General features: G+C 42.8%; 2 protein-coding genes across 4 annotated transcripts; one reads left to right on the top strand and one right to left on the bottom strand.

The window, feature by feature from the left end:
* The first annotated feature begins 1273 nt into the window (after positions 1-1273).
* Positions 1274-4090, top strand: LOC146511816 (diamine acetyltransferase 1-like). Its single transcript, XM_085171994.1, has 6 exons — positions 1274-1537; positions 2524-2575; positions 2656-2736; positions 3401-3502; positions 3580-3620; positions 3706-4090. Exons 1-6 carry the CDS (start codon positions 1475-1477, stop codon positions 3880-3882), a joined length of 516 nt encoding a protein of 171 aa, XP_085028120.1. The 5' UTR covers positions 1274-1474; the 3' UTR covers positions 3883-4090.
* A 2616-nt stretch (positions 4091-6706) lies between these two features.
* On the bottom strand, positions 6707-22812 carry apoob (apolipoprotein O, b). 3 transcript variants are annotated; one of them, XR_014875971.1, is made up of 10 exons: positions 22701-22812; positions 22248-22358; positions 21942-22067; positions 20916-20948; positions 19435-19489; positions 19234-19329; positions 18101-18192; positions 12754-12843; positions 11780-12668; positions 6707-8139 (listed from the first exon to the last, which is right to left on the bottom strand). XR_014875971.1 is itself a non-coding variant. In XM_085171988.1 (9 exons), the coding sequence occupies exons 1-9, from the start codon at positions 22716-22718 to the stop codon at positions 12624-12626; spliced, it is 663 nt and encodes a 220-aa protein (XP_085028114.1). In that variant the 5' UTR covers positions 22719-22812; the 3' UTR covers positions 11966-12623. The 3 variants fall into 3 exon arrangements, 1 of the variants encoding a protein (XP_085028114.1); XR_014875972.1 differs by having other exon boundaries at positions 12571-12668; XM_085171988.1 differs by lacking the exon at positions 6707-8139 and having other exon boundaries at positions 11966-12668; positions 19435-19486.
* Between the last annotated feature and the right edge of the window lie 1328 nt (positions 22813-24140).

Genomic DNA, 24140 nt, shown 5'->3' with positions numbered 1-24140 from the left:
GGCCACTAGAGGCTATAAGAGTTTGATCAAGGCTCCACCATTTTGAGATCTGATGCTGTCTGCTGTATGGTGTCCATCTCCCACGCGTGTGTTCATTAAATCATCGTTTGACTTGACCCGGCCGGACCAGTGTTGTTATTTTGGTTTTCCTCCTGTATCCATCCTCAATATTTGAATCCGTAACAGCATCTAACCACACCTAATCATTACACACACTCTACTCTGCACATGAATATGTAGAGTCTGCTTGTGGTGGAAAATTCCACTTGTGTGGGCAGACAGAGGCATTATGGGAGAGACCTGAACTGAAGTCTGTACTGGAGCATTGTGAGTTCAAATTAAACCTCCTGGAGGAAAAAAGAAACGTGAAAAACTGGTGTTTCCATAAATGTGGTTCTTTTTTTTCCACAAAGACCTTTAAAATCAAGTAGACAAACCTTCACAACAACTGCCCAAATAGATCCCTGCTGAGTGGCTTCACTTCCTTGTAGAACAGGAATGTCTTTCTGTCAGTGTAAAGACACTCAACTAAATATTTCATCCTTGACATATCTTCAAAGAAAATGAAGGACAATTTCAACAATATGTCTCAGTTTTCTACATCATAAATGTGTAGAATCACAGAAAAGTAGCTTATTGTCAGTCTGCCCCAGGGCAGCTGTGGCTACAACTGTAGCTGCCTCCACCAGTGTGTGAATGCGAGAGTGAATGAATAGTAGCATTGTAAAGTGCTTTGGGTGCCTTGTAAAGCGCTATATAAATCCAATCCATTATTCATTATCATTCTTATTATTATTGCCCAGAGTGTCCTGTAATGTTCTTCATTTTTCTATAGTAGAACATTTCTGTTTTAAATACTGTAAAAACAATATTTCTTCATTTAATTGTTTATCTGTTACGTAACTATTTGGTGCCAAACTGATCTATGTGCTTCTTATCTTATCTCTGGGGCAAAACTGATGTTGTTTTCTGAACTTCAGATACAGTTACAGTTAAGTTACTCTTTTGTTTAATGTGTTAAATATTTAGCACATTGTTTGACTGTTAAACATTAGTTCAACATTGTTTAACTAAAGAATAAAAACACTTTCCCAGGTCCTTTTCTCCATCAAAAACATATGACAGAATAAAAACAGACCCCCACATGTGACCGTTCTTTGTACCCCGATTGGACAAAAAAAGTGACCAGAGGGTGTCGCTGATTTGTCAGAAATCCGATACTTGGGTGAACCGACCAATTATACTGCAGCGCGAGCCGGCTATAAAAGCCCTGACATAAACAAAGGGAGCACAGTAGAGCGGCAGCGACCCAGCCGAGGGCCAGTCGTACTGAATGTTTTATCTCGACGAGCGCGTCCGGACCAGAGGCTGACTGTGGGGGAAAAGCCACTGCGAGGCGAATGAAGAAACACCTAATCTTCCAATTTACATACAGAGGACTTCTGACGAAAGGGAAAAAAAGTAAAAGAAGAAAATGGAGTATAAATTACGAAAAGCTGAACCCCGAGACGTGCCTGATATATTACGACTGGTGAAGGTAGGCCTGTGGGATTTAAAAAAACAAATACCGTTTTGGGGATAAACGTAATTAATTTGATATGAAACGAGCAGGAATTCAACACAGCGGTCGAAAATGAGCTAAAGGGAACTGTTACGTGTTGCAATATCCGTTAGCTGTGGAAATCCGTTAACTAGCGAAACATCGGCAGGTGTGAGCTTTCCGGAGGATGTCCGAGTATGAGGTCAGCGCCGGAGGCCTCTCTTTACCGTCAGATGACTCAGAGCGGCCGGGTGTCTAAATATGGTCCGTCTGACGCGGTGTCCGTATCACGGCTGACCCCGACGCAGAAATGTTATTACAGTGGAGAAAAACAAGCTGACATCTGTGAAACCCCAGAGAGGGTGCCGGTTTGATCTGGAAACTGGTGGAGCCTATATTTAGCATCAGGGCGTTTAGGAGGACTCGAATTTAAAGTTCACGTCATTTTCAGTTTACACAATAAACCTTTAAAGGACCTTATCGACTTTACTTGTAAACTTGGCTTTAAAAAATAAATAAAATGGGCTCCTTCTAGTTAATTCCACTTAACTTTTTGGCTTGTAAGGTGTAAAGCCATTTTAAAATTTTCCACTACAATTGTAAAAAGAAAAGATTATTTTTTTCAACCGCACTCTTTTCTGGTCCTTTTAATGACCTTAATGTCAATTCATTTCTTGTGAATTTGCTCAATCATTCACATTGAATAAAACTGAGGTGATGGAAAAGAGAGAACCCTTGATGCTCACATTTTAATCACCATAATGATACCGATCAATTATTACAATGATTCGTTTGTGTTCTTCCTTAATTGTCGCACAATAAAATGTTTGTTAGAATACTGGATAAGCTGCAGCGCTGCAATACACTTTGCTTGTTAAAGAACTTGAGCTCAAAACAAACAGGATTATGGACTAAATAAAAATGAAACGGCATCAGGAGCGCTGTGTCGCACTACGAATGACATCATTCCACTGTTGTTCCAGGAACTTGCAAAATACGAGGAGATGGAGCACCAGGTGACACTGACTGAGAAAGGTGAGTTTAAAGTCACCTGTAGATGAATAAAAGACTCCTGCTCTGTTGTGTAAATAATTAAAGGTTGTGTTTGCCTGTAGAGCTCCTTGAGGATGGCTTCGGTGACACCCCGTTTTACCATTGCATCATCACTGAGATCCAAGGAGAGAAGAACAGTGAAGGTACGAAACTCCACGGATCCTCTTTCTGGAGCAAAAACACTTGGATCGGTTTTCAGCCTGAGGCTTAAATAGTTTCCACCAGGAACCTTCAGGTTATCAGGTCACCTGATAAGGAGAGTAAATGTTTCCCACAGTCTGCTGAGACGCAGCGTTTCCACAGGGTGTGCATGCTGGTTTTGTAAATACAGGCCAAGAGTCAGACGCTCGCCTGCAGGTGTTAATCCCCTTGAACACGTTTATTTAATTGTTCTTCACGACGTAGCTTCCATTGAGATGTACAGTTTGTGCCTGACCTGCAGCACCTCATCACCTGAGGCACCATCTGGACACATTCCCAGTGACTGTAGCGCAGACGCTCGTAAACAGTCTGATTAGGCCGAGAAAGTTCAGGCAGATTTCCCGCAAGAAGGAGGTTGAAGGTTAAAGTAGAAGTTTTCCTGCATGGAGCCATTCCTGGTGTTGCATTTATTTATTTTTGCCCAACTGTCTCTTTGTTCACATCTTAAACAAGAATTTTCCTCCACAGCTTCTAAGCCTGGTGTTATTCCCAAAACATTAAACATCAGCCCTGCTTTTATTTGCGCTGCATATATTTTATCCACATAATCTCAAGAAGGAGATGTCTGGTTTCTAACAGCCTAACATGGTCTGTTTCTCCCTGCAGATCCCAAGGTGGTGGGTTTCGCCATGTACTACTTCACGTACGACCCCTGGGTGGGCAAGCAGCTCTACCTGGAGGAGTTCTATGTGATGGATGAGTACAGAGGTAAAAACATCTCCATCTGTTTACATTCACTCCTGCTCTGCAGCTTCATTGATGGCCTGACTTGTTCCTTTCTGCAGGGCTGGGCATCGGGTCAGGGATCCTGCGGCACCTCAGTAATGTGAGTGTTTACAAACTAAAGTGCATCCTGACTTTGGCGGTTCTTTTGAGCGCACCAACCTAAACTCCTCTCCGTCCTCTCCCAGCTGGCGATGAAGACGCGCTGCACCGGCATGATGTTCGTGGTGGCGGAGAACAACGAGCCGTCGGTCCAGTTCTACAAGCGCCGCGGTGCCGAGGACCTCTCTCAGGAGGAGGGCTGGAGGCTCTTCAGGTTCGACAAGGACAGCCTCGTCAAGATGGCCGCTCCATCTGAGGAATAAGAGGCCCGACCGAGCAGACGCGCCTCGGCTTTTCAGAAGAGTTCAGCTTTGAAACGCAGCATTTATCACAGTAACCTGGTGCATTTAACCTGCATGTAGTTCGTAGTCTTAGTGAGGCTTTTGTGTCTAATCTGTCACAGAGTTACTCGTCTTTATTCGATCTTAAAATCACTTTTTGCTTTAAATAAAAACTGCTAATCGCACACAACTGTGTCATTCTTCAGTTGATTACATACTTGCCTTTGATTGCACTTGAATTCATCGTTTCATTCACAGAATTCAAACTCATTAGGAAACTTTAACAGGTCACAGTGCAGGAGTCACTCGTGTCCTGTTGAATCAAAGGAAGATTCTGACGTTAAAAGTTCTCCTGGTTTTAAGCCACTCATCCAGTCTGTGGCGCCGACCTTTACAGAACGTCTTTCTTTTGCCACTAAGGCCACCAAACAAAGACCTACAACTACTTTTTTTTTTTTGAGAAAAAAGAAACTAACTTGAGGGCTGGATCAGTGTCGTCAACACACAACTGTTAGTAGCAGCCTGTCACAGTGTTGGTCAAGTTACTTGAAAAAAGTAATCAGTAACTAATTACTGATTACTTCCCCAAAAAAGTAATCCTGTTTACTGATTATTTTCGAAAGTAATTAATTACTTAGTTTTTAAAAACACGATTTACAACCTGATAAAGTGATAAATCTTTCAGCCCAATTCTACTTTTTCTACATAATCCATCATACAAAATGTAATCAAATGGAAAAGTCTCTTTTTAAAACTTTAGTTTTAATCTTTTAACTTTATGCATCAAGCAAAAATTTAATTATATGCAACATTCTCTGACTGGAAGAAATTAGTTTAACATTTAAACCTATTTTCTTCACATTCCAGCACATAAAATAAAATATTTTGTGTGTTTACACTCAGTCTTTCAAATAGATGCAAGTAAAACACAGCAGAAAATAAATAAAGTCAAAGACTAGTGGTCCTGTTGCTCTATTTTCACCTGTAAAGCAGGAGTGGGGTAGGCGGAGGGTTATCCTGGTGCAGGTGTGCAGCGGTCAGTGGAAGGATACGGCAGTTTCTCTGTGAGTTTCCCATTACGTCGTAGCTACTCGGTGCTTGCTCTGAAGTTTAGGGTTTTTTTTTCGCTGTAAAAAGAAGTTTTCTTCCCACGCACAACGGACACTAATGTTTTTGTCACTTTTTATGGAATCAAACTCAAAGTAAGGTCAGTACTTCCACGCTTTAAACGCTGCACGCTCATACTCTCTCTGCACTCGATATATGATCCATTGTTGATCTGCACACAGCTGTTGTCACGAACGTCGCACTCGCTTACGTCACTGTCATGAGACATTCTCGCAAAAAATCAGTTTTAGTAACGCAGCGTTCCTACAGGAAAGTAACGGTAATCTAATTACCGTTTTTGCAATAGTAATCCCTTACTTTACTCGTTGAAAAAAGTAATCTGATTACAGTAACGCGTTACTGCCCATCTCTGGTCACAAACACGTTGGTTCCCCTGTTTTAAGACTGAAAAATGCAAAAGCTGAACATTTGACCAGAATAAAATTGTGTATTTGCATCAACAAGGTGATTAAAGAGCTGATGGCTGTAAACTACACGGCACATGAACCACATGTCCTTAAGAAACGAGAGCAAACAGGTCTGATATAGAGATGACTCTAACGTTTAAATATTTGGAGAGCAAAACTGTGGCGGCTCTGTCACTGGGAGCTTAATGTCAGCCAGTAAGAGATGAATGAAACTATGAACACAGAAAAGCACCATGGTAATCTGACTCACCGTACGACGCCATCTTGGAACATGTGATTCATAACATTTACTTTTCAGCTTGACCCCTGAATGCCAGGGCACTGAAAGCATACTTGAACGTGCTAGAGCACAGAGTCATAGCACGGCCTTCCCAGAAGCCACATCAACATTACTGAAGCAGCGTGGGACCAAAAGGCCGGGCAGACGTTTTAATGTCCTTGAAGCTCGGAGAATTATTCCTGAACAGTACTGAGCTGCAGGAGAGCCCGACTGTGCAGCTTCTCACCCAGGTCATCGTCGTCCCACAGACCTGAGAGAAGAAAGAAAGTGGACTTCTTTAAACTTCAGTTCTAAAAACAAAAGCGTCCCGTTTGGAGGTGGTCGTTGACGATGGGTGTGGAGAAAGGCGTGGGTCCTGAGGCCAGGTGTGACGGGATCTCGAGACCGCATCGTGGGTGGCAGCAGCGGTTTCTTTCCACGCCGTGGTGATGACACACACGATCAGAACTGAAGAAGCCTCCTGGATTAGCGGCGATCGTCTTCACAAACCTAACAAAGTCCAGCTGCCTTCTTCTTTAGAGCTCTTAAGGAGAGTTCAGCTGTGCTGGATGACAGCAGTCACACCAAACATTGACTTTAAAGCTCGTTAGAATGAAACCGTCTGTTCTTGCCTTGTTTACTGTATTTCACCTGTTTGCACTTAAAGCTTTTACATACAGGTTTGCAGCTCTGCAGCTTTGTTGATGCTGCTGCGGTTCTGGGAAACGTTTGCAAGCAAAACTCTGAGATTATAAAATGAATTCAGGCTTTTTGTTCTTCTTTGTGCAAGATAAAACCTGCAGCTCAAAAAATAGTGTTTTAATGGAAATGGAGCCCCTGCAAACACAAACAGTACACACTGTTACTGAAGCCCAGTGTGTCCACACATCCTCCGGTTTCAGTTTATCAGATGTTTTTGTGGAGCCTCGTTTGACTCATAAAGCAGTCAAAGGCTGGACTGTGAACTCCTGTGGCTTTACGTATGTTTTAATAGTTTTCTACAGCTCTTATCATAACTGGAGATTGTTCCAGAAGGAATCTCGTTGCCATAAAGATGTAGGGACCTGATAACGAAACAGCGAATGATGAAAAACAGTCATGTCGTAAAGTTTAACCTCGTGGACGGAAACAGACGGTTATCTGTCTGCAGAGTTACTGTTCGCCTGTCAGCACGAGTTCAGCGTCTCCTCTGATTATGGCTGCAGGTCCTGCTTCAGAGCTTCCTCTGTGCTGTTTTAACAACTGAGCTCATCAGCCTCGTTTACGTTGATTTATTAAACGATATTTCTGGTTAAGCTTTCATCAGGTGGAGGAAATTCTTCTGCAGGTCAGTGAATTTATCCGTGACGCCCGTCAGGCCTCCAGGGCTGCATTTATGATCAAGTCCATCTAAAATCAAGTGAATCTGAGAAACTTCCCACCTTTGCTTTTCATATGCATCAACATAAGGATCCTTACGTGGATAAATCCACTGTTTTTAAAGCTTAGCTGCACAGGCGCTGTGCTTCAGGGCTCCTCTTTGTGGTTTGTTTTGTTTATGTTACTGAATATAACCCCACGAGATCTCTTAGCTGGCTGGATTCAGACTTGTGCTGATATCATGAGAAGTCTGGAAAACCCTCTGACATCATTTAAAACCCGCTGACACAGCAGCACGCAGTTTTCCACAGAATGTCTGTGCGGTGAGGTCATTTAACTCCACGGGCCGGTTTCCTCAAAGTCTCAGACTCTGGGCCTTTAAAGGGAGGTTTGTTTGGGAAGCAGAGTGTAAGGAGCATAAAAGGAGAGGAGAAAACGTCCCCCTGAATAGTTTTGACTTCTTTTTCCATCTCAGAGTCTCTTGATTTTTCCAGCTTCTCTTCCAGCCGCCTGGTTTGAGGAGAGAAAGGTGCGCCCTCATCACCGGGCGGATTGAAACCACGCAGCTGTGTGTAATTACACTTTATGTGCTGCTGTGTGGGATTTAAAGCCCAAATCATTCGATTACACCCTGCACATGAGCGCTGACTCCATCCAACAGAGCAGCGTCTGTTGCACCGCTACTCTACTGACCTCCTCCTGCACACAGCTCCACCACAGACCAACGTTTGCCCTCCAGTGTCTCATAATAAATATAATTAGTTATCATAGCAGTGATGCTGTGAACTACTCGTCATAAAAACGAATTTAAGTTTAAGCAACAAGAACTCGTTACATCAGATAAAATGATAAAAAGCAGCTCACATGTCTGAAATGTAGCCTTCAGAGCAGCATGAACCTTTCAGCTCACCGCAGTACAAACACTGACTTCATTATGTGAACAGTTACACACTTGAACTGTGCATAACTGTACAGGAAGTAAGGGAACCAGAACAGGTCTGTGACTATCAGCTGGAAACTGTGGATTTATGGTCTGTGGCTACGATTCCACCGGGAAAATAGATCCTCTGAAGGGTTTCAGAAGTCCTGAAATGAAACACAAAGAAGTTGTATAAATATCACAGACGGTGAAGCGCGAGGAAGTGAGCGCTGAGGTAAAACAGATCAGTGTAAACACGGGGCTAATTGAAACTAATAAGGGCAGAACGAGGAAAACAAAATAAAACAGGATGCGTGAGGACGAGGGATCGTTGTGACCCGAGCCGACAGGTCGTCTCTTTGTCCTCGTCTGCTTTTGTCTCATCTAAACAGCTGCTGAAGTGAATGAACCACAAACCCTGACGCTAAACTAACACACTGACACACAAGTTTGTGCTCTCTACCCTGAAACAATATGAAAAAGCTAATTCAGCATTTAAAAACACACGTATACTAAACACGAGGGTTACAGGTGGAGAGGGCCTCACTCGAAGCTAATGAGACTAAAACACGTTTTCAGAGTCTTTGCACTTTGACTGACATCTGCTTTCTTTAATCCGTCTGAACACGTGACGCAGCTCTGGGTCAGAACAAACAACGCGGCACTTTCAAGAAGCCAAATCATCTGATTTCTAACAAGCATGAGCTGAAATAAAAACCCAGCATGCGTCAGACAAACAGGAAGCCGATGTGCTGCTGTTTGTGCTTTTTCTCTTCTTCCTCAGCTTTGAGTTCCTTAATTCTTATTCAGATGTGCGTAAACAACTTAACACATCATGCAACATGTAAGCTGTACTGCAGGGTCTCACCCTGGGTCAACACACCTGAATCACATGATCAGTTCATTAGCGGGCCTCTGGAGAACTTCAGGACATGTTGAGGAGGTCATTTATCCATTTGAATCAGCTGTGATGGATCAATGACGCATCTAAAACCTGCAGGGACCTGCCCTCGTGCGCTGTGTCCCATTTCAGGGTCTGCACGCTTGAAGTACGCATTTTAAGTGTGGTTACGTCACCGCCACGCGACGACGGCTGTCCCAATTCGAAGTGTACTTCAAATGCATACTCCAAATGCGCCGTCGATTTCCCCAAATATCAAGCGTGGTCCGGTGCACGCTTCGTGGTCCCATATATCCCACAATTCATAGCGCGGCGGTGAATAATTTTGCTGCAAGAAGGGAGCGGCCGAAGAGTGAACTGTCAAAAGTAAGTACTGAATATGACGTCACTTATTCATGTGCGAATGTTTAATAATGAAGAACATTAAAACATTGCTGTTGGCCACATGTCGGCAAAGTTATGTGACACTAGTGATGTTTGTACTTTCAGTGTTAACTTGGTTTTAAAGCCTCTACTTCTAAATATACATGTAGTCGACCTTAATCTTACAGAGAATCTGATGATTTTATGGATAATTAAAGTCAGTCATAGATCCACAAACAAAACAAGCTGAAAGTCAGTGAGATATATATATATATATATATATATATATATATATATATCTCATAATAATCTGACAATAATATTGGCCATATTATATTTACATTACCATAGTGAGATGACTTTAGTCTCATGAACAACATTAGCTAATTATTATTTACTAGCTAATCTTAAATGACTGTTCAGTACAGAAATGAAGCCCTTGAATCATGTTTTACAGTCCTGTGGTCTCAGCCTCAGATACTCAACTAATCAAAGTGATGTCATGACAAAAATGATTGACCAACAAAACAATTTTCTCCTTCATTTCTGTCACACAAAGCTGTATGTAACGTGTCTCGCGGTTAGTATCATGGTTGCTAGGCAACCTGAACAGCGCGACGAAGCATATACCGTCCCATTTCACAAGCCTCTCACTTCCGCACTTCTCGTACTTATAGTACGCACCGTACGTAGTACGCGTACTTCAAGCGTGCAGACCCTGAATTGGGACACAGCTGTGGACTGGGATTGGGGACTCCTGCTGTACTGGTTCACGGTGTTTCTCACTGTCATTACTGGCTGCACAGCTCAGTGTCCTTTAATCTCATCAGTAACAAAGCCTCTTATCAGTTGCAGTACTGTTTCCACACTGAGGTGCTTCTACTTGAGGTTTCCCTGTTTTCTTGCAGGGTGTGAGCCTCTGCATGACACACGAATGTTTTACAGTCTGTCAGTTTCAGTTTCTTTTCAGGCATCAATGTCCAAACGCTTCGTTTTCAAGGAGAAATTGGGTGAAAAAAGCAACTAAATCTGGAAAAAGGAGCTTTGATCGATTTAAAGTATCTAAACTGTGAATCTGAGCCGTGAGCTGCAATCATGAGTGTTAAAATACAACAGTGATAGAAAAGTAACGAGACACAGAAGGAATCAGGGCTGGGATCTTTCCTATGCTTTAACCCAGGGGTGTCGAAGTCCAGGCCTCGAGGGCCGGTGTCCTGCAGGCTTTAGATCAACACACCTGAATCACATGATCAGTTCATTATCAGGCCTCTGGAGAACTTCAAGACATGTCGAAGAGCTCATTTAGCCATTTAAATGAGCTGTGTTGGATCAAGGACACATCTAAACCCTCCAGGCCCTCGAGGCCTGGAGTTCCACACCTGTGACCTGAAGCTGCAAATTTGGCTGCAAATTTTTAGCCCTGAAATTTCATGTAGATATCGCCTGTAGTTACGGGACTTAAAAATGCTAAAAGCATCGTGTATTTTCATGACCTGTAATTTCGAAAATATAAAAAGCACTGAGGTTAAATTTTGCACGCCTTAGTTATAAATACCAAAGTTAGCGTAGCAATAAAACCAGCTTTTATTGGCTCTGTGAGTTTACAGCTTCATATCTGACCTGCTCACTTTGAATCGATGCTTAACATGAGCTTCGACTTCACAGAAAGTCGAAGCTCATGTTTGCGTTTCTCGTAAAACAGAAAAACATATTTCTCAAGAACTCGCGCATCACTGTGGTCAGTGATCGTTTTGAAATCAACCCGACATGTTTGTTTTTGAGGGTTTGTGTTGCTGGTTTTACGTAACTGCAATAACTAGAATCCACTCAAAAATTCAGGGTCGATTTGATGTATTTCAAGTCAGATTTTGAGGGAAATATTAATTTGTTTAAAGCTTTTGCATAAAAAGAACTGCAATTGAAAGCAACTAAAGCCCCACCATCAGGCCCAAAATGATTATTTCTGTATGAATAAATATGGAACTGCTTCAGTTTTATATTCGTCACATTTTATGGACCCGCCCCGAGCAGCAGGAAGCACAGAGCTGATTTTAGACAGAAATGTAAACTTTGATCCGAGGCCTTTGATTGTTCAGCATCCCTGCTAAACATGCTGACGAGTCCAGAGTCTGCAGCCTGAACTCTCAAACATCAAAGGATCAGAAACAGACGGCCGGGAAACAGGAAACTCGTCCAGTAATAGTTTCCTCCGGAGTTTAATTTTAGAGTGAGAACTCAAACATCCCATACGGCCACTGTGGGCATTCGCTGGTCTTTAACCTCCCAGCACCAACGGTGTGAGAAAGAACAACGCTGGACAACGTCCAAGTCGTCCTCTTGGTTTTTCTGTTGTGCTTCTGTCGCTCAGGTCGGTGGAGGCGAAGCCGCTAACGTACGTGGAGCTGTAAGTGACAGCTGTTCACTTTAAGGCTCACAAACGGATAACTTATTAAAATAAAATCCCCTCTGGACAGTTTCTATAAAGCAATTAAATGTACAGATGTGGTACAGATGTGCATGGGAATCCGTGAGAGGTGACTAACCTTTAGGCCCAGCCTCTAGTGGACGTTAGAGGAACTGCACCGTTCAGCGTCGTCTTTGTGAAAACAGTGAGATCTATTTTTCTTTACTACAACATACAGGTGAGATTTAAGGATGTAATCACATAATAATAATAATTTAAATATGTATTTTTATGGTTAACTATCAAAAGAGAAAAATAAATGCAGTTTTAGTGTTAAATGCTGGATTTAATTACACATAATATATACAGTACAATGTTAGACATGGATATTATGCAGTTCATTAATACCTGAAGATGGGTGCACACATTAACACTGCATTAAATCAGGATTATAAGAATCACAGTGTGACCTGAATACTACATCGGGGGCGACTTCATTCATTTACATCCTCCTCCAGAGGACAGAGGCAAAGCTCTGGGATATATGCCGTCTAAGTTCACTGACATAAATAGTAAAAACTAAAGAAAGAAGTCAATCCCAGCTCTTCAAACAGTCAAAATATTCAGTTTGCTTCAAAATAGGAGAAAAGAAGAAGAAAATCCTGACAGATGTGAATAAAAATGGGTCTTAACGACTGATCGGGCTGAGTTTAGTGGGTCTGTGTAGCAGAATGGGACGTTAAAGTACGAGGAAGTGTTTTGAAAGGTGACACTGTGACCTGTTCTGTTAAACCGGAGGAGCTGAAGTCATCGAAGGAGAAAGAAGGAATGTTTACAGAGGAGGAAGAGGAGGAGGCGTCCAGTGCAATGAGCCGAACCGCTTCTGGGAAGAGGCGGAGGTGTTTTGGAAAGATTCAAAGTGAAGCTCACATGTAACGACCGTCAGCTCGGGGAGGTCCACAGGTGTTAGCGGCTCGCCGTCTTCAGCTGCTCGTGTCGCTGCCCTTCGTTTGCTCTTTCTTCTCAGGCTTCACAAACACACACAAAAAAAAAACTCATCAGGTGATCAAAACAGCAAAGCGAACACATGAAAAGCATCCGCCGCAGACTCACCTCCTTCTTGCCAAACGGTGGATTTTTCCACAGAGTCTCCAGAGCAGCGCGGCCCTGCTGAGTCCAGGTGTACGCCGAGTCTCGACTCGCCTGCAGGAAACACATCAGCTAAACGCAGACGCACAGACAGAAAAGGATCTCTGAAGCTGACGTTTGGTCGCTGCTGAATTTTGTTAGAATTATAAACGGCCTGTTTTTGTACAGCGCTTTACACAACATTCAGTCATTCACACACTGGTGATGGCAGCTACATTGTAGCCACAGCCGCCCTGGGGCGCACTGACAGAGGCGAGGCGAGGACACTGGCGCCACCAGGCCCTCTAACCACCACCAGCAGGCAACAGGTGAAGTGTCTTGCCCAAGGACACAACGACCGAGACTGTCTGAGCCGGGGCTCGAACCGGCAGCCTTCCGATTACAAGACAAACTGCCAACTCTTGAGCCACGATCGATAACAAGAATATGAAATACGAATGATTCATTAATTTATTAATGATTTATTTCCAGGCTTCAGCCTTTACCGGACAGCAGAGTGGGCAGGCCCACACAGGAAATGGTCCGGGACTCGAGCCTCTGGTGTAAGCGTCACCTGCTCAGCCATGATGGCGCCCCCATCATTATCACTGAACTCAGAAAAAGAGCATTTCCTTGAATTATAAGTAAATTCCAAAAGTGGGGATTTCAATTTAAGCTTCTGGTGTCGAGCTGAGGGCGACTGAACTCTCTGACATTAGCAGCGAAACTGAGCTCATCATGTCGTCCTTTGGTTAATATTTAACAATTGTTACAGGCACTGCAACCCAGGAAGGAGAGAAGACTTCACATCTGATTCAGAGGCTACACCGAGGTTACAGTGAACTTAAACCAAAGCTAGAGGGAAACATTACTTTTAACTGAAATCAAAATAAAACCAGACTTTTTAAAAAGCAATAAAAGACTTCGTGCACAGAAAGAACCATGACGACACAAAGTATTTGCCCACTTCCTGATTTAAAAAATATATATTTGTCACACGTGCACATTCAGATCAGCAAATGAATTTTAATATTAGTCAGATAAGAAAAGCTGAGTTAATACAAAAGGCAGTTTTTAAATGATAATTTTATTTATTAAGGGAAAAAAGTCAACCAATCCTACGCGGCCCTAACAACCGGTCGTATGTCTGTGAAGCTTCTCAGTCATCCAGGTCATCGTAGTCTAAGCAGCTTGGAAAGAAAAGCGTCTGAAGCTTCTTGGATCAGAGGTGAAACGTCTTCAAGCAACTTAAACAAGTCCAGACGCTTTTCTTTCCAAGCTGCTTAGATAATAACCGGCTGTCCCACCTTCAGCTGCAGTCAGCCTCTGTGATAACTGACAGTGAGTTTGTCCACGTCACTGTGGACGACCACAGTGACGTGGACAAACTTGGTCCACTCTTCTCTGCAGAATTGTGTAAATTCAACCACACTGGAGGATGTTTGAGCAGAAACAGCCTGTTTGATCTCAGTTGGATTTCAGTCCAAAACTTTCATTTGATTTCTGACTCTAACATTTGATGAACAGATTAATGATGTCGTCAAGTCCAGTTTCTTTCACCTTTGACTACTTACTGAAGTGAAGCCGTTCTCTGTTTGAGAGACTTTGAGAGAGCTGTCCATGCCATCTTTTGTAATCGTTTTTACTCCGGTGTCATCAGTCAGTCGACTGCAGCTGGTCCAAAACGCTGCAGCGCGGTTACTAACTGGCACACGCAGCCGAGACCACATATCTCCCGTACTGGCATCCTTACACTGGCTGCCAGTTAGCTTTAAAATTCATTTTAAGATTTTATTATGTGTTTTTAAGGCGTTGCGTGGGTTTGCACACTCGTACCTTTCTGATGTTTTGCAAGATCACTGAGGTCTGTGGATCAGATGCTCTTAGCTGTCCAAGGTCCAGATTAAACACAGAGGACACCGGGCCTTTGCTGTGACTGTCCGTTCACATCATTGGACACTTTCAAAACCCGTCTGAAAGCCCACTTTTACTCCATGGCTTTTAAATCAGAAGGAGTTTGTACTACTTTTATTTATCTTACTTCTTACTCAAATCTTCTAATTTTATGATTCTTTTTAACTTTTATCATGTCTCCTTATGTTTTTATTTCTTTGGTTATCTTAATTGTACAACATGTGTTGTTTTAAATATACTATATAAATTTGACTTGCTCACCGTCCTGCTGCAGAACCAAAGAGCTCCTGAGCTTCAGGGTTGGAACTGCTGGTCGGACATTCTCCTTCAGGACTTTCTGGTACAGATGAGAATTCACGGTTTCATCAATTACAGCAAGTCGTCCAGGACCTGAAGCAGCAAAGCAGGCCCGACCCATCACACTACCACTGTGTTTGACTGTTATGGTGATGTTCTCTTCACCCAACGCTACAGGACACAAAGTTCAACTTTGTCAGTCCACAGAATATTTTTGTTGGGGGTCATTCAGACGTTTCTTCTTCTTTTTTAAAACTATATTTTAGACATTTGTGAGCCGTTCTGTTTGGTCAGCAGTGCTTCTTGTCTTGGATCTCTCCCATAGATGCCCCCCCCAGTGTCTTTCTTATTGTTGAATGATGAACTCTGACCTTAAGTGAGGCCTGCAGTTCTTTGGATGTTGTTCTGGGTTCTATTGTGACCTCATGGAGTCAGGCAGACTGGCCACTACTGGGAAGGTATGATAGCTCTCCCAGTGGTTTACTGGAATCTCAAAGCCTAAGAAATGTCTTTGTAACTGGACTGATGGCTGTCAGTGACTTTGTCGTTTCTTTAGATGGTGACATGATGAGTTGCTTTTTGAGATCTTTAGGATGTTTTTTCCTTAATAAATTAAACCATCATTTAAAAACTGCCTTTTGTTTGTTGATCTGAAGCATGTACGTGCGACAAAAAGAGTTTTTACTTCCTAACGCAGCCCCAAAGGGATCTGCGTCTCCTTCCAGGATCGAACCAGGGATGGTTCACTTGCTGTGTGACGTATAAACCACTGTGGAAGCAAAATAAAAACATCCGGGTCGGTGGTTTTGATTGGTCGCGCTCCTCTTGTTTGTATTTTAATCAGCGAGACGCTGCAGCAGCTTGAAATAACGACGTGACTTTCTGGAGACAACTTTGCGGTTGCTTTGCTTTCTGTTTAAACTTCTTCTGATCTGGTACGAGCGCTGACACGGAGACTTTTTCTGCCTGGCGACACGACCTGCATCACCGAGGAGGAAGCAGCAGACCGGCCAGTGTAAAAAGTAGGGATGGGTACCGGTATCCGGTGCCATGATGGCACCGGTTCTGACATAAACGGTAGTAACCAGACCGAAAAGCAGCGCACATTTCGGTGCTTTATTTCGGTGCTTTTTTTTCCTGAGATGTGATACACTTTGAATTCTAGCCAATCATTTTACGTTTCCGGGGATAGTAGGCGGGTCCAGGTACGTACGTTCTTTTAGAGCAGAGCTACAGATTAAAAATGCCCAAGGCGAAGCGGTCAAAAGTCTTGCTGTACTTCACAGCAAAATATGCAAACTCAGCAGCCTGCAACAAGTGCTTTAAGGTGATACTGTGGAAAGGAGGTAACACCTGAAATCTGATGAAACACCTGGCGACGCATAGCGTTTTTTTTTAAAAGCCGAAAAATGCGCCGTATTTGATAGCTTGCTGCGAGACCTCACACCGAGCGCATCTACTGCAGGTGTGGTGCCTGTTATCGACCCGGAGTTAGCAACATCCCCCAAAAACCCGAAGAGGAGAGTCCTGGCCCCTAGCCCTGCCAGTGTAGCAGAAATGATGAGGATGATGATGCAGCAGCAGCCGTTCTTCTCTGCGTGAGTAGCTTAATGTTGTTCGTGTATAATTTACGTTGAGTAGGCTAACCACGTTATTACATTAATGCATGTAAGGTGAACTAGCAAACACCATCATAGTTACATGCGGCTGTCTTCTTGTTTGATGGCAGATACTCCCTTCACCCTGGCCAAAAAGGCTAAAATGACCAAAGAAAAAGTGGAAAACAGCTAAACATGAGAGGTTTTTGGACAAAGTTTGTGTTTTTTCCATTGTTTAAGCTGCTTCCAGCCAAGAGTGATACCATATATGCCCCATAGCTGCAGAAAAGGCTAACATTGTTATCTTTTTACAAAAAAACAGCTGAACATGAGAGGTTTTTGGACCAATTTTGTGTTCTCCATTCTTTAAGCACCGGTTTGAGCACCATTTAAGCACCGGCACCGTTTCAAAAGTACCGGTTTGGCACCGGTATCAGATAAAACCTAAACGATACCCATCCCTAGTAAAAAGTGACATGGCTGTAGTGTCAACGGTGACATCACAGTCCTGGTTTCCTGTTTTCATTTCATTTAAAGCTCAGCATCAGGTTTTCATGAATGTGAACGTCACTGGAAACACTACAGACATCTCCTGAGTGGACTCTGACACACTTCTTTTACGTCGTGAGATCAGATGTTTTCACATCCTCACCGTGTTACAGCTGTGTGCATCTGCCCGGGCGTGCCTCTGTCTCGCTCGTGTGAAGGAAACAAAGTGATTAAAACCACCCAAGTGGAAATTAGAAACACAATTCACAGCCCGGGCTTCCTGCACGGAAACACAACCCTTTCCGAACGGGAAACGCGTCACAGATCAAACGCACGACGTGTTTACGAATGATCCCTGGAAAGATTTCATCTGGGATTCGTCCGTCAGAGCTGGGCTGATAACGTTTAGAAAGTCAGGAGGTTAATTTCCTCGGTGGAACAAATTTATTTGTGGCTAAAAATTAAAATAACTGAAACAAGCAGAGGTGCTGGCAGCTGTTTCCTGACTGTCAGCGCTGTGGGGAATATTACAGAAAACTAAACCTGAGTTTGAATGTTTTTATCTGCATCAGGTGAAGCGTTCACACTGATTCAAACAAAGTAAACGCAGCAACAGTTGTTCCTCAGTGTGAAACAGTTTATATTCACCAAGCAGCTCCGTAAGCTAGCAGACAAACTAATTTCATCATATTTATCATGTTTTAACAGTACGTGGCGTGGGCAGATGTTCGCCTCTGGATACGAGGACAGTCAGAGACTTAAATCAACCAGAAAAGACCAGGCGAGAGACTCTGAGTGATCCAGGAGCTACAATCCTCCCCTATCAGCTCTAATTAGCATCTGTGTGATCCATCTGCAGTGCCGACACTTCCGGCTCCGAAAAAGCATCATGGACGAGGCTAAGACGTCCGAGTTAAGGCTACAAGAAGCCAATCAGGGTGTTTGTGACCATCTTTTAGATACAGTCTATGTTTTGGTCACAAACAGTCACACTCAGATACTGTTCTGCTGTGTGTTAGCACATAAACACACACCTTCAACACGGTCGCAGCCTGCTGAGGGTAAAACATGGAGGCGCTCAGGGCCATGAGGCCAACTGGGAACACCAGCCGCTTCAGCCTGGAGCCTGGGAGGGAGGGGGGGAGGGGGGGGGGGGAGAGAGAGAGAGTCAGTCACCTTTTGTTCTGTTCCTCGTTACCTGTACAAACTTTTTACTGGGTCACTGAATATCTTCAAAGACAGAGCAGCTACTAATCCAGCGTTTACAGAGTAAATGTATGTGTGTGTGTGTGTGTGTGTGTGTGTGTGTGTGTGTGTGTGTGTGTGTGTGTGTGTGTGTGTGCAAACACATAAAAATACAGTATAGATGTTCTTTATAATGTTGATCTTCTTTATGTAACTATGAGATCACAGCTGCAGGAGGTAAACATTAACTAACCGAGACCCAAAACCTTTTTTTTTAATTAAAAATAAGATCAAAGAGACACAAAACGATGCTTTGTGTCTGGGACTTTATGAATGAGCTGTATTACTTGTGTACAACATTAAACATATATTGAACAACATGACATTGATTTCGGGTTTGCAGTGTGCAGGACTTTTGCTGGTGTGCAGGACGCCCTGCAGTCTGCCTACAGGAAGCTGTTTAAATCAAACATAAATCAAACGCACTGTCGTTTGTCTGGACCGAGACCACATCCTCCTGCAGAGGGTCTGTTTGGTCCTCACCTGAGTGAGACCACCGTGCTTACATCTACACAAATGAACAACACCAAGGGGAAAACGGAGTTTGATTTAAACGAACGAAACATTTAAGTGTGGAAAAGCACGCCTACATGAACGAGGGTTATTTTGTTCTCCAGCAGAGTCCACGGATAAAAATATGGAGCTGGACACGAGCAGAGGAGATCCACTTTAATAACATTCATAAGTTTGTGAGCAGCCACATGAGACACGATCTAACAGCTTTAGATTAACACGTTTCCAAGCCTGCCGGGAGCTGCAGGGCTCCAAATGTATCAGCAGCAAAACACGGAGGAAAATGTGAAGAGACGGCGCTTTGTCAAGGTCGCTTTAGACACATTTGTAAAAACCTAAACTGTAACACTCGTTATCGGTCCCTCTGACGCGATTCATCAGTGAGAAAGAGCCGATGTTCCCACGTTACCTTTGGCCAAATAAAGTCCCAGGAAGCCGGAGAAACCCACCACCGCCACACTGGGGTAGAGGTCAGGAGGAGGGTCACTGAGGAACTGGTACACGTCTGAAGGACAGAGTGACGGAGCTTTAAATGTAATGTTCAAACACAAACAGGCTGCCACGCACGCCTTCGTTAAACAGCTGATGACAGTGACGAGCGTTTCCTCACCTGTGACTGTCGTTACTGATGTGCCGATGACGGGCTCCACCCTCTGGTACACCTGCTGAGGTCCAAAGATCATCAGGAGGACCAAAGAAAAAAGACACACAAGAGTTTGATAGTTTTGTTTTAACAGCTATTTAACTCTTTAATTCAATTCACTTTCAGTATCAATATTTCTGTCAGGTGTTTTTGGATTATTCACAGTTTTTTCCTCACTTACACACGTTCACCTACAGAGCCGACGTTCTCCACGACATGCTGTTCTGACCTTTATATCCATGTTTCCTTTTAAAATTTGATTCTTTTATCATGTTTGTCTCGTTGTTTTCAGACATTTGTGTCATAATGTCTGGTATTTGTCAGATTGTAAGAAGTTACAAGGATCCAAGAAAAAGATACAATCCTAAACACGAAGCCCAAAGCCTCCTCAGGCTGGTTTTGGGTATATTTTTATCTCTCATAAGCAGAGATGGGCAGTAACGCGTTACTTGTAAAGTAACGGTAATTAGATTACTGTTACTTTCCCGTAGGAACGCTGCGTTACTGCGTTACTAAAACCGTGATTTTTTTGCGAGAATGTCTCATGACAGTGACGTAAGCGAGTGCGACGTTCGTGACAACAGCTGTGTGCAGATCAACAATGGATCATATATCGAGTGCAGAGAGAGTATGAGCGTGCAGCGTTTAAAGTGTGGAAGTACTGACCTTACTTTGAGTTTGATTCCATAAAAAGTGACAAAAACATTAGTGTCCGTTGTGCGTGGGAAGAAAACTTCTTTTTACAGCGGAAAAAACCCCTAAACTTCCGAGCAAGCACCGAGTAGCTACGACGTAATGGGAAACTCACAGAGAAACTCGCGGATTCTTCCACTGACCGCTGCACACCTGCACCAGGGTAAACCTCCGCCTACTCCACTCCTGCTTTACAGGTGAAAATAGAGCAACAGGAGCGCTAGTCTTTGACTTTATTTATTTTCTGCTGTGTTTTACTTGCATCTATTTGAAAGACTGAGTGTAAACACAAAAAATATTTTATTTTATGTGCTGGAATGTGCAGAAAATAGGTTTAAATGTTAAACTAATTTCTTCCAGTCAGAGAATGTTGCAGATAATTAAATTTTTGCTTGATGCATAAAGTTAAAAGATTAAAACGAATAAAACAAGTTTTAAAAAGAGACTTTTCCATTTGATTACATTTTGTATGATGATTATGTAGAAAAAGTAGAATTGGGCTGAAAGATCTATCACTTTATCACCTATTCAGATTGTAAATCATGTTTTTAAAAAGTAACTAAGTAATTAATTACTTTTGAAAATAAGTAATCAGTAAAGTAACGGGATTACTTTTTTGGGGAAGTAATCAGTAATTAGTAACTGATTACTTTTTTCAAGTAACTTGACCAACACTGCTCATAAGGGCCAAATGTGATATTATACTTACTGTGCATGCTGTGAATATTTCAGCTCAAGTTCCAGCATTTACTCACCTCCACTTTCTCCAAAGCTGCTCGGCCAGTTTCCTGCAAAAAACAAGAGACGCGCATAAAGATGCTGAATTTCACTTGTTAATGGAGCGTTTTACTATTTACCAACAACTACAGAACAGAGACAAACTGCTTCTGTCTGATGGTTTGATTATTTCCTGTGTCACATGAAGAATAATGGAAGGAGAGACGAGGTTAATGAAGGATGGATGGAAGGATAGAAGAAAGGATGGATATAAGGACCGATGGAAGGAATGATGGGTGAAAGATAGCAGGATCATGGATGTAACGAATGGAAGGACAGAAGTAAGGAAGCACAGCTGGTAAGAAAGGAGGAAGGAAGGAATGATGACTGGAAGGAAGGATGGATGTCAGTAAGAAAGGAAGAACAGCAGGACAGAAAGAAAGGAGGATGGTTGGAAGGCTTAAAGGTGAGGAAGCACGGCAGTAGAAAGAAAAAAGAACAACAAGAGGAAGGGAGAGAAAAACAGAAAGAAAACCAAGAAAAAGATCAACGAAAGGAGAACAGAAAGCAAAGAAATTTCAAAGACAAGTTCCCAGGCGTCTCTCTGGAAGCAACCAGTTACTGGTCGTCATGTCCTTGTTGCACGTCTTCACCTCAAGGCCACAAACCTCACAGAAACAGAAATGCCGCCTCCTCTGAGGCAACACGAGCTGTTTGGATTCAGTGGGAACGTTTCTGCAACGGTGGCAGAGAGGAAGAAAAAAGGATCCCACAATGTCCTTTATTAGAAAGAAAGCCACAGGCTCGTGGAGACTGTGAAGAACAACAGGAGCACAACAGCTTAGGCCGCGTGACAGCTTCTCTTCCAGAAACACATCATCAGCACAAAAATCTATAAGAACTGATCTGCCACAGTCTGAAAGTATATAAAATCTGTACTTATAGGTCAAATATAATTTAATATATAAAGTGCTGCTTGCTTTGGACAGATGTCCATGTTCATCATAAGGTTGACTAATTTTCTGTTTCTCTTGAGTTTTCCACCTGAGGTTAGGTAAACAAACCTGACACTGGCTCGTGTATGGTTCTGCCCATTTCCTCAGTGAGGCCACCCTCTGCTCCACCGGCCCGGCCTCTGGCTCTACGTACTGGGCCACCGCTGCTTCAGGGCTGGTGTACAGCGACGGCAGCTGAAACAAATACAGAGTGTGACCTTCTGAAGCTCTGCGATGTAGAAGCTGTCCCTCCAGGGTCAGCTCTGACTCTGATCCAGACCTCTGTGGCTGTGTGCACTACGTCATAAACATGATGTAAACAAAGTCACAGACAAAGTAAGACAAAGTCTTTAGAAAGGCTCTGTCTGAACCCACCTCCTCGATGCTCAGAGGCGGCTGGCTGCTCTTCTTCTTCCCCTCACCTGCAGCCAGCACCGAGCCGCTCAGCAGGGCCGCCAGCCCCGGAGCCGCGGCACATAGCGACACCTGGCGGCAAACAAGCATAGTAAACACACCGGTTAGACACGCAGTGATACGATGGATGACTCTGGGGTGTCAGTTACACGTATTTAACACGAATTCAGATATAATACAACAAAACAGGAACACAAAAAGGAGTTTCGGTGTCTCCTCATGATTAATGGCTGTTTGTTATACGGAGGAGCTAACACAATGCTAAGGTTAGCTTTCAATTAGCCTAGCATCGTTTAACTGACTTTTCATTGTCGTTTTGTTTTTAAAACCTCAAGTTTCGACAACATAGAGACAGTACTTAAAACGGGATGACTTTACGTGTGACAAACGATGAACACGATGAATAAAACTCACCAATCTAGCATATGACATGCTCCTTATTGGATGACTTTCGCTTTTCTACGGCAAGCCAGAGGAAAGAGGCGCATGCGTAATGCTCCAGGAGCCTACGATCGACATAAACATATTAAAAATATTTGAATTAATTTAGGTACAATAAAATCGAATAAAATAAACCCAAGTAAAACAAAAATAACAACATTTAAAAGTAATAATGTAAAAAAACGAAACAAAATAAAATACTAATGGGTGGGGGAATCAGGGAAACACGCGTCTCAGCAGGTGCCAGCACTCGATAAGCTCACTCCACCCAAGTCTCTTACTTTCTGTCCTTATGTGTTGAACTAAAAATATAGAACGACTTCAAGATAAATAACAAGTGGGGGTAAAATACTAAACTTATCTCAAGGACTGATACAGGTTGAGCTTCTGGGACGCCCACTTCTCCAGTTAGTTCCTAATTTTATGTTGTGACTGATATATTTTAATAATCACATTTATTTACATCCATTTTTTTCTGTCAGTCTCAGCTGTAATATTGTAAAGTAAATAAACAACTTCAGTCATAATTGTGTACATACAAATATCAGCTGATATTTGCATATTGCATGGATTTTTTTTTATAATAATTATAATAAACCTGCATGCAGGTTTTAATTCATTTTCATTCTTCAACTGGCTTCATTAATCTGTAATGGAGGAAATGTCATGTAGACAAAGTAAACAGAGTCAGAAAAGCACAAATGCAGGTGAAAGTTGACCAATATGAACATTTATTTCTGGAAAGAAGTTACAAATCATTTCCAAAGAGTTTCTACTCAGATTATAAGATATGTTAATCTGATTTTACTTTCTTTTTCAGATACAGTCGTTGTAGCAAGGTATGCCTTTTTTTAATCCTCTACTCTGTTTTCCTACTGACAGACTGGTGGACTAAAGGATGCTGCGCTATGACTGGATGTGCCTCGAATTGGGACAGTAGTACTTTATTGGTTACAAGTTTCTTCTTCAAATGGCGACATGAGAGAAGGAGGAAGAAGAGGAAGAGCAGCGAGCAGACTGCAGTGGCACATGACGTTTAAGGTATCAGCTGCAGAGTATAGGGACACGGAGGAGATGTGAAGGGAGGAGCAGTTAATGAAAAGATTCATTTTCCTGCCTCAGTTAAGACAGCAGAACCATGCACTTAAATTTAGGAGGTCCTTAAAATCACTAACAGTAGAAAGGGACCCAATTTGAAATTCAATCGATCTACGCCGTTTTATTTGCTTACAAAAAATATTTTATTCAGCTTAGAATCGCTTCCTATTTTGCTTCTCATCATCCTTGCCCTTCATGCGGTGTCTCTGTGGCCCATCAGTGGGGCCTGCCCCACAGTTTGAGAAGCGCTGAGCTAAAGTAAAGAGCACAAGAGTTTTAAAACATCTGAAGCACTGAACTGTTTACAGAACTTAA

The sequence above is a fragment of the Neolamprologus multifasciatus genome, chromosome 9 (genome assembly GCF_963576455.1).
Source record: "Neolamprologus multifasciatus chromosome 9, fNeoMul1.2, whole genome shotgun sequence".
Classification (NCBI taxonomy): Eukaryota; Metazoa; Chordata; class Actinopteri; order Cichliformes; family Cichlidae; genus Neolamprologus; species Neolamprologus multifasciatus.
The sequence above is the reverse complement of the archived record's forward strand: the minus strand, read 5'-3'. Positions and strand labels throughout refer to the sequence as shown.

Coding starts and splice junctions, on each gene's coding strand:
- LOC146511816 (XM_085171994.1), top strand. CDS start 1,475: ATGGAGTATAAATTACGAAAAGCTGAACCCCGAGACGTGCCTGATATA. Junction 1,538..2,523: donor ATATATTACGACTGGTGAAG/GTAGGCCTGTGG, acceptor CTGTTGTTCCAG/GAACTTGCAAAATACGAGGA. Junction 3,621..3,705: donor TCCTGCGGCACCTCAGTAAT/GTGAGTGTTTAC, acceptor GTCCTCTCCCAG/CTGGCGATGAAGACGCGCTG.
- apoob (XM_085171988.1), bottom strand. Junction 18,193..19,233: donor GGGACTTTATTTGGCCAAAG/GTAACGTGGGAA, acceptor CCTCCCTCCCAG/GCTCCAGGCTGAAGCGGCTG. Junction 12,669..12,753: donor CACCGTTTGGCAAGAAGGAG/GTGAGTCTGCGG, acceptor GTGTTTGTGAAG/CCTGAGAAGAAAGAGCAAAC.